This window comes from Myotis nattereri, assembly GCF_964212035.1.
Source record: "Myotis nattereri genome assembly, chromosome: 2".
Taxonomy (NCBI): domain Eukaryota; kingdom Metazoa; phylum Chordata; class Mammalia; order Chiroptera; family Vespertilionidae; genus Myotis; species Myotis nattereri.
Window position 1 is genome coordinate 184,640,594 of NC_138076.1, and position 10,410 is coordinate 184,651,003.

The following is a 10,410-nucleotide window of genomic DNA, read 5'->3' on the forward strand; positions in this document are numbered from 1 at the left end:
TCACACTCTACTCTTTCTCATCCTGCCATGCTTTCCCCCCACCCTCCTTGGACGTGGGGAAGGGAGACAAGGAGAAGGAGAGTCCCTGCTGAGTGACGACAAGACAATGCAAGTTGGGTGACAGGATGAGAAAACCAACAACTAACAATATTAAATCAAGAGGGTATCTGTTGTAACAAAAAGAACACTATCAGGAGTATTCAGTCTTATAATCTAAAAAAATTCGAGAGTAAGACAGAAGGTGATCTAAGACAGAAGGACCTGAAGCAATAATAATAATTAATAATAATAATAATAATAATAATAATAATAATAAAAGGCAATGATATTCCCAGCTAGGAACTCCACCTTACTTTTGCTTCTAGAAGAATTAAACTAGCTGTGCCTGTTCCTAAGACCGCAAATGAAGCAAAAAGAGTCCACAAGTTTTATTTACATGCTTCATGTCTTCAACAAGAACAGAACTGCAACTGCATTCAATTTGGTGTATTTTCACCAGTTTAGCAGACTGTCATCCAGAAATCTGGTTGGATCAAGGTTTTCTTCTCCAGCTGTAAGAAAAAAAAATTATATAAAATGAACACACTTTCCATGGTTTAAAAAAAAAAAAAAAGAACCACCGGAAAAATATTTAATCTCCTAAGTTATGTTAACTCATGCACTCTGCTACTGAAAATTTAAAAAAAAAAAAAAAAAAAAAAGAGGATTTGATTGATTTAGTTTTAAATTTTTTTCCTCAGTGTGAGCCATATCAGAGAGCTCACATTTCACACCTCACTCTCCATGAGCACAGCGTCAGAGCTGTGGGCCAGCAGCCTGTGCCCTGACCCCTCAGACTACTCACTGTATTTTTTATTCATTTTAACATTTAAATTATGTCATAAATACTGCATCATTACAATTTTTGAGAAGGAAAAGTCTGGGTCTATTTATTACCCTTCGATGACCTCTATTTTTAATAGTCATAAAACGTATATACCTTGTTCATTTGGTTCTTAGCAATCCTGCACGTGGATATCATTATTCCATTCTACCTATTGATACTAAGCTCAGGGTCACCAGGGAAGTAACACAGCAGAGCCAGAATTTGAACCAAGTACTGCTATAGACTCCAAAAGCCGTGGCTAATCCACTATCAAGATGTTTCTTAATTCAACTACTAGTTTTAATGCTATGCAGGCAGAATGTCTCTCTTTGAAGATTACACCTAATCCTGGCCTAGAAGAAGCTGTCCAATGTAGTGAAAGTACACAGGCTTAGAATCAGAACTGTCCTGTATCTATGAGGGTGAACCATATGAAACCGCTGTGTTCGTAAGTGTAAGAAAAATTGGTTTTCAGCAATTTCATTTGGTTCAGCCTTTAATAGTGAGCAGCTGGATTTGTGATTATTTAAAATTCTTTGGGCCTCAGGTTTTTCAACTATAGAATAATAAAGTTGGACTTTGAGCTCTTTCAGTTCTAAAGTTCTAAAAGAAATAAAGGTTACAATAGGCTATGGGCTGGGTAATTCATATGAAATTCCCCAGTCTCTCCAAGGAAACAGTTTTATGTTCTTAGTATTCACTTTAATGAGAAATATACTAGCCTTTAAATAGTCAACATTCTGTGAATTTCGGGGGTAAGGGAGGGAAATGTTAATTATTTTTTAAAAACACCTGAATTCATAAAGCCAACTTTGTTGCACTCAACACAGAATCCAAAAAGTAATCAAAGCCTCTCTGTCCTGCAGTTGAAAGCAGTCACTATACTTGTACCTTCTTGTGGTTTCTGCAAGGAAGCCAATAACAGAGCTGCTGCCTCCGGGAGAGTTAGTATTCGGGCATTTGGACTTCGTCTTTCTGGAGAAACAAAAATGTATAAAGATCCTATTAGTATTTAGCTATTCATATAGATTAATCCTATCCCATTATGCTACGACACTAGAAAAACCTCTATGAGATAGATTTGTGATCCCTCAGCAAAGAGTTCCTACGCAGAAGACTGATTTCTATAAATTGAAACATTTCACACTTCCTGTGGACATTACTTACAATTGGTTATGTTGTATATCACAGAATGTAAGCTATAGATGACACAGAATTTCATGAAAGCAAAGAGGATTAAGATAAGGAGCCCTTGAGAAATTTCTCCCTTCAGAGCTTAATGTGGGATGTCTGGGCAGAAAGGTTTACATGTGATCCTGCTTGGAGCCTGGACAACCTCTTCTGTCATTTCTTCCAAAGCAACTTGAGATCATCTACATTCTTGGCCACGCGTAAGGCAATTATTTGACGGAAGGAATACATATCTGCTAAATATTCAAAATTATTTCAAGTCCAAGTTGACAGAAGACAAGACATCCTGATTCAACACAAACCACTATTTTTAATTTGGGAGCAAATGAAAACATAGCTTACCCTGGTGAAGTAAATAAGCTTAATTACACTGCAATATCGAAAAAGGTAAATGAATACCTGTTGAGCACCTATAGGTGGTGAACAGTTTGTTTATTTCAAAATAAATATACTTTTTAAATTTCCTTTTTTTTAGAGAGAGAGAGAGTGGAAGGGAGGGGAAAGAGAGGGAGGGAGGGAGGGAGAGAGAGAGAGAGAGAGAGAGAGAGAGAGAGAGAGAGATGTGGTCAAGACACACATGGATTTGAGGCCCAGTTGGGTCGCAATGCAACCCAGGTAGGTGTCCTTGACCAGGAATGAACCCAGACCCTTCTGTACACTGGCCGACACTCTAGCCATTGAACCATACTGGCCAGGGCAAAGTGATTATACTTTTTAATTTTAGCATTTCAGTCTTTAAATTTTACCAAAATTCATTGATTTATGATCCTGTAGCATGGAAAGGTTTATCATGAAAAACAAACAAACAAACAAAAAACCCAGTCCCTAGCACCATTCTTTATAGCCTCCATTTAACTGTTTCTGGTTTGGAACATTTTGATAGCTCTTTCTAGTAACATAAGAGGCATAGATTTGAAGTTTCTAGGTAAATCACCATTTTAACAATAACAATACAATGTTTAAGAGGAAACTGTGTAAAGGTCCTGTCATAGCAGGGAGTACATTTTGGGAGAAGCTGTATAATTTTGCCTACCCCTCCTAACCCCCAGAGCTGAACCCCAGGCCTTGGTTTTTCTGCACACCGGGGTGGCCAGAGCGACACTTTGAGCAGCTGCGACCAAGTCCAGCTTGGGAGTGACAGCCCCGGTCCAGGCGGGGCGTCGTGAGCCCCCACCCCTGCGCTCTGCCCCCTGGGGCTGGGCCGCGGGCAGGCTCTCCCGCCGCCCCTGCGCGGCCGCTTCCCCATGGGGAGACGCTCTCCTTCCGCGCCGAGGGAGTGCGCCCTGTGCGCTCGCTCCAGCCCCGTTCACTCCCCCGGTCACTCACCCGGCGGCGGCCGCTCGGAGAGCTCCTTCTTCCGACTCTGGTCTGAGATGAAGCGGCGCCCCTCTGCAAAGGGAGATGCGGGGCTCAGCGCCCGTCCGGCCGGGGCGATCGGGCTAAACCGCAGTCGCCCCGCGCCGCGCAGCCCCCGGGCCAGGACCTGCGCCGGGCTGCGGGGTTTCGGGCTCTCGGCGGGCCACCCCCGGCTGGGCCAGAACAGAGAGACCAGGAGGAAGGTCGCGAGCCCCCGCCCGCCCCGCGCGCCCCTGCCCGACGCCGTGAGTGGGCCTTGGAGCGCCAGCCAGTGCGATGTTCCCCAGGCAGCCCCAGAGCCGTCCTTTGTGGCAAGAGCCAGCAGTCCTTATTAGGGTCAGGATTTCAGAGTCTTCCCCTGCCAACGGCAGTCCCCACCCCCACCCCACTGTCGTCCCTTTCCCTTGATCAACTGAGTCCGGGATGACCTTGACCTCGATTCCTGAAGGTAACAAACTTGATAGTATCCCCTCCCCGCAGCTCTCCATCTAGTCCATGGACCCATGCACCCCCCACGGAAGAGCAAAGCATTTGGAACCTACGTGCGCCCTTCAGGTAAAGCATCGCTTGAGGAGTCCAGTTCCTTCTCTCCAAGAGTCTCTGCAACCCGAAAAGAGAAAAGCAGTTAATAAGACATTGCTGCGCAGCCCTCTATTAGAAAAACAAAAAGAAAGGAAGGAAAGGAGGATGAAGAAACAGAGAAAAGAAAAATAGGAGAGGGAGGGAAAGAAAGAGAAAAGAAAAAGGAAAGAGCATTCAGGAGGCTGATTTTCTTTCTGTCTGTCTTTTGCGTTTGCTTACCTGTGGTGCACTGCTGGAATTTCCCAGGAGAGAAAACACCAGGAAAAGAGCCAGGGTTGTTGCCGCCAGACTTCTGAGTCCCTACAAGAAACCACCAATCAAAGAAAGAAAGTCATTGATGCGCCTCTAGGATCTTCTGCTTTCTTTCTTGACGCGCGGACAGTTACCAACCCCTTACTTTTTGCTGTGTTCTCTTTTAATACTCAGAATGGGGGCAGGGGTCCCCAGTCTGCCTTTTAATCCACCAGAGTTCTCTTTTTTTAAAAAAAAAAAATTATATATTTTCATTATTTAATCCAAATGACAAATGTGTGAATAAGTGAATTTTTTTTCTTAGTAATATCAAATGAGTCTAATATGTTAAGGAGTATTATTTAAATATCCTCTAAAATGTTTATTAACTATACAGTAATAGGTAAACTGCTCTGAAGCATTTTATAAAATAGTTTAAAAGTTAAGTAAGTAAAACCATTACTTGCCTTCATGCTCTGCTCCTTTCCAGAACCTGCGATAACTATAACTTTACCTGTGAGTTTTCCAAGCTTGTTCCGAAGGGGAGGCTTTTAAAACCTTAGCATTAAGGGCCCCTCCTTCAGGCTTCAGGAGAGTTAGGGAGTCCCCGGGGACTTCATGTCAGTCTTCCAGAGTGAGAGGATCTGATGACTCCTCCAGGAAGGTTCAATTGCAGGAAGTAGAGAAATGATTGATGGGTGGACACCATGTGTTCAGGTACTGACCACACCAACTGGGAGATATTCTGAAAATACCAGCCTTATTGTCCGTTTTTCCCACTAACTTCTCAGCGTATCATCATCATCATGGTCATCATCATCATCTTCTTCTTCTTTATCATCATCATCAAAGAAAATGATTAAGTTTTGGCACAAGCAACACTAAATAAAGTAAGGAAACTTGTTTGGGTAACTAGCTACAAGCTATCACTGATGACGAATGATGAATCATTTCGGCAGAAATGAAAAGGTTAGGGAATCTCAATGGAATTTGATATCGGTTATTCATTTTCTCGAATGCCTGCGATGCATTAGACATTCCTCCTTTTAATTCAAGAGACACAGCCAGGCATCAAAGAGACACAGTCTCTGCTTTAATCAAGCTTACCTTCTAGTCAGGGGAGAAACACTCTAAACTAGTAAACAGGTAAACAAGGTAATTACAGGACGTTTTAAATGCATTATGAAGTAAAAGTAAGCAACATGATGAGGTAAAGTAAGTGGTAGGAAGGTAAAAATAGAGGGAGGGGTCTGGAAGGTTAAGGTGGAATCAGAGATGGGATAAGTTGGAGTGAGAATTAGTATATGCGTAAGAAAGTAAAGCAAAATCTTGGGATGGGAAAGAACTAGGCTTATTTGAGGAATAGGAAGGAAACCAATGGAGTGAAAGTTGTGTGGGTAAAGGCACGGCACTTTGAAATGAGATTGGAGAGAAAGAAATGGGCCAGTTCATTTGGGAACATGGTTATAAGCAAGGGATGATGATGGTTTTGCCCTGAATGGTTTGGCTCATTGGATAGAGCATTGACCTGCGGACTGAAGGGTTCTAGGTTCGATTCTGGTCAAGGGCATAAAAAAAGAAAGAAGAAAGGAAGGAAGGAAGGAAGGAAGGAAGGAAGGAAGGAAGGAAGGAAGGAAGGAAGGAAGAAAGGAGAAAGAAAAAAACAAGCAAGGGATGATGATGGTTTAGGCTTGGGTGGTATTTGCAGGGAATGAAGAGCTGTACATGAATTTGGGGTGCAGGTTGGAGGTAGAAAATAGAGCTTGGTGGGATATGAGAGTATGACAAAAATAATTTCAGGATGATTCTTAGGTTTTTGGCTTAAACACTGGGTGAATGATGAAACCATATATTGAAGCTAGAGAGACTTCTTAAGGAAGCAGTTCAGAGAGGGAACTTAAGAGCTGTCTTTTGGGCATATTAAAATTAAAATGTATGTTAGACATCCAAGTAGAAGGGGGAAGTAGGCAACTGGAAATGCAAAACTCGATAGAGTTCAGCAAAGAGGTCATCAACCTATCGATAGTTTTCTGAAGGCAGGAATTATCAGATTTCAGAATTTTAAGAATTCTATGAATTTTAAGGCAGGAAAAGGATTGGGATTGGATGATAACACTTAGGGAGTGAATGAAGTTAAAGAAGAGAGGCAAACATAGAGCAATGAAAATAAATATGCAAAGAATGAGCAGAGGGAGAGTCAGTAAGGAAGTTGAGGTGAAGCAATCAGAAAGAAAGGAGAGATTCCAGGAGACAAGGAATCCAGGAAACTATCCATTGTGTTGAAAGGTCAGACTAGATGAGAGCTGAGAAGTGTATACTGGATTTGTTTTTGAGGACATAAACTAGATTGGATTGGGATGGAAGTGAATAAGATATGAGGATATAAAGACAAGCGTGGACAACTTCTTTCAGGAATTTCACTAAAAGGAGGAAAGGAAAAATGAATCTTTTTAAAAGATGAGATACTTGAGTGAGGTGGAAGTGTTATTTTGGGGGGGGGCTCAGTAATATCTGAACCCTTTCACTTTTGGGGAATTCCTAAAATTTTCTAAATTATGAATTATGGAATTGGGACTCTTGGTGGGAAGCAGACTTTTTTTTTTCTATTGTAGAAGCTGAAAGTGCCAGATCCTCACTTTCCCAGCCTCCCTATCAGGTAGGATGTGGGCACATGATTCAGGCTTCACCAATCAGATATACTCACCTAGATGAGCAATCTGGAGATTGGATGAAAGCAAGTGAGGTCATGAGAAACACTGTTACATTGGGGCTGTAGTAAGCTTGAATTGGTGGGGGAAATACTGCCTACAGCACTTATAGCAGATTCCAAGATGGTGTTACCATCTGTAGGGTCTTTATAATTAAGTCCTCTTGCTCAAATGAGTCCAGTTTGTTGGTTTTTCTGATGACAACTAAGAGACCATTTGCGGGACATGTATGCTGATGGAGATGATCCGTGGAAAGGATACATGGATGATGCAGAAGAGATCTGCAGAAAGGAATGCATAGAAGGCAAGAGGATAGGATCCAAAGTATGTCAATATGCAGTTGAAAGTTACATATATAGACAGATATTGAACAAGGACCCGAGTGCCCACCTATGCTAAGATACAGTGGATAAGAGAGATGATCCCTTTCTTCTAAAAATTATACCAGCTGTCCTCAGGTATTAATAAACCACCTGGGACTTTTGCTAAAATGCAGATTCTGATTTAGTATGGGTGGGGCGGGGCCTGAAATTCTGCTTTTCTCATAAACTTCCAGGGGATGCTGATATCTGCTGCTCTACTGATCATTGGACATTTTGAGTAGTAAAGCTTTAGAGGCTAAGTGATAAAAGGTAAACGTTAGCGTCTGTGTGGCTGGGAAAATGGCTAGCAGTAGAAATATTGGAATATGGGGAGAGAACAGATGAGTTTGGTTGGGGCTTGAAGTTTGAGGGGCTGATGCTACCTGCAAATCTTTGTTGTTAATACAAAGATTTGTTGTTAATACTTGTTATTTAGACTTCATGGTTATGTGCAGACAAGAAAACCGGAGCTTGGTTAGTAAATGTGAATGGAATAAAGGAGAAACTTGAGGAATATTTACTCGCTTTAAAGAATCAACAAGAAAGAGTCAAAGCTTGTAATGTTTTCCACTGTCTTATGAGAGGGGAAAGATTTTAAAAAATTAAAGACTAAAAGGTTAACACCCAAACTGGACAAAATATTAATATTTCTTTAAATATTAGGATTTAATTTCAAGGGATTGTAGCAACTTCCAAAAAAAGAACAATAAACTAAATAGAAGTATGCATGTGTTTATGATTTAAATGAACTCTTAAATGAAACCCAATTACTAGGTTACCTAACAAACAAGTAAAATGCCCTTTTCTTCTCTCCACACCAAAGACACACAAAGGTTTAATAAAGGGGAACAAGAAAATGAGTTGCCACTAAAACTGTGTTTGAATTTCCAATTTTAAAGAAAAACAAATGAATGCAGTTTGTTTATAACAGTTTAGCTAATGAGTTCACAGGCAGATGTTTGACGTCAATGCTGCCATTTTCGGGATAATATGCACAAGTGAAGAGAATAGCTTTGACAGATTATCAATATTGTAGTCTTATCAAAAGTAGCATGCCAGAATGTGTTTGTTCTTAAAGGGCATTGACTTCCAATAAAATGTTTTTGTTAAATCACAAAATTTTAAGATTTTTACAGGTCTAAACCTAGAGATGGGCTAAGAAATTTGATTTAAAAAAAAGTTGATGGATTTAACCACTCAGTTTTATTCTGCTGACATTTACTCTGCTGACCAGGCAGTGGGCTTTTGAACAAATTGGATCCTAAGCCTTTTGAACAGGCATATTCAATGGAGACCATTTTGCCTGCATAGCTGATGTTATCTGAATTTTTCTCGTTGACTCGAGGGTGCTCAGGCCCCATTTTAACAATAACTGTTGTTGAAACTGCATTCTTACAGGTCAGTGGTTATTGTGTTCACATAGAAAACAGCCCCTATCTTGGGTTAGGTTACCTGGGCAATATGGCTATTATAATACGAACATATCCAAATTACTTCTTTGATGAAATAGAGAGGAATTTGAAATAGTATGAATGACATCATTGGGTTTGAGCTCCTCCTTTGGCCTGATTCTGTGCCAAGGTCAGTTTGTCCCACAGGCCAGTTGTTTCACAAGCAGGTGAAAGCAGTCATTTTCCCAAAGGGCTACCAGTTTTAGGAGGGGCTTTAGGGACACTGAGGCGGCCTGCTATCCTGTATAATAAAAGGGTAATATGCAAATTGACCCTAACAGCAGAACAACTGGGAATGACTGGTCACTATGACACACACTGACCACCAGGGGGCAGACTCCCAATGCAGGAGCTGCCACTGGTGGTCAGTGCGCTCCCACATTGGGGGCTCTGCTCAGCCACAAGCCAGGCTGCCAGCTGCCAGCACAGTGGTGGGGTGGGAGCCTCTCCTGCCTCCTCAGCAACGCTGAGGATGTCCAACTGCAGCTTAGGCCTGCTCCCCACTGGCAAGTGGGCATCCACCGAGGGCTCCCGGGCTGCAATAGGGATGTCTGACTGCCAGCTTAAATAATACAAGTATATATTACTTCTACCTTGAGGAAAAAATACTTAATCATTGCTCGACTCATTTCTAAATTTATTGCCTACTTTTTTGGTTTACCCGACGTTCACTTCTAGTTATGATTACATTTATACAACTTGGAAATGGAAGATGTGATGACCATTTTATAAAAAAAATAAATTACATTAGAAAAAGGGTGGATTATTGTATAATGCTAAATCAATTTTTAGAATCTCATGATACATTTGACCACTGTTATAGACTTAGTGTACCCCTCCAAAATTCTTCCTGAAGCCCTGATACCCAGTATGATAGTACTTGGAGATGGGGCCTTGGGAGGATATTAGGTTTAGTTGCAGGCACAAAGGTAGGGCCCTCCATGATGGGATTAGTGTCCTTGTAAGAAGAGGAAGAGAGACCAGAGCCTTTCTCTCCCATGTGAGGAGCCAATGAGAAGGCAGCCAGCAAGAGAAAGGGTCCTCAGCAGGAAGTGAATCTGCCAGCACCTTGATTTTGGTCTTCTTAGCATCAATAACTGTAAGAAATAAATGTCTGTTGTTTGAGTCATCCAGTCCATGGAATTCTGTCGTAGGAGCCCAGCTCACTAAGACAACAAGCAATTAATAGAAAAGTACCCTTTTATTGAGAGATAAGACAAGTGTATTTACAATATTCAATGGTTAGATCAGACAGTCTGACTGTGAGACTTTTTTAAAGCAGCAGTATTCCAGGAATTACAATTTATAAGGGGAAAAGAAAAACATTCCAAATAGGTTTCTGTTACAGAAAATACATTTGAACAATGACAGATACTCTTAAGGCTAAGTAGAATTATACCTTTTCCTCCATCTTTATAACAATAATCTTTTCTTTTCTTTTTTTTTGTCATGAAGACAGAAGGTTAATTTTTGAAAGGAAAAATCAACATGGTTTAGAAAAACTGAAATAGTGGAGGACTAGTATGTTTAAAAATAGAGCCTCCTCAATGGTTCTGAATAAGAAACATACAATGCTGCCATGCAGTCCCAAACTCACATTTGAGATTAAACATGGTCTCCATAAAACTGAAAAACTGCTCCAGCCTCTCAATCTTACTAAGGAC

At 41.1% G+C, this 10,410-nt stretch overlaps 1 protein-coding gene across 1 annotated transcript; it reads right to left on the minus strand.

Moving 5' to 3' along the window:
- Positions 1-492: 492 nt before the first annotated feature.
- On the minus strand, positions 493-10,157 carry SPX (spexin hormone; the record flags this gene model as incomplete). The annotated part of the gene is made up of 6 exons (XM_081084011.1): positions 493-551; positions 1,757-1,840; positions 3,383-3,445; positions 3,955-4,012; positions 4,214-4,294; positions 10,146-10,157. 6 exons carry the CDS (start codon positions 10,155-10,157, stop codon positions 493-495), a joined length of 357 nt encoding a protein of 118 aa, XP_080940137.1.
- Positions 10,158-10,410: the final 253 nt, after the last annotated feature.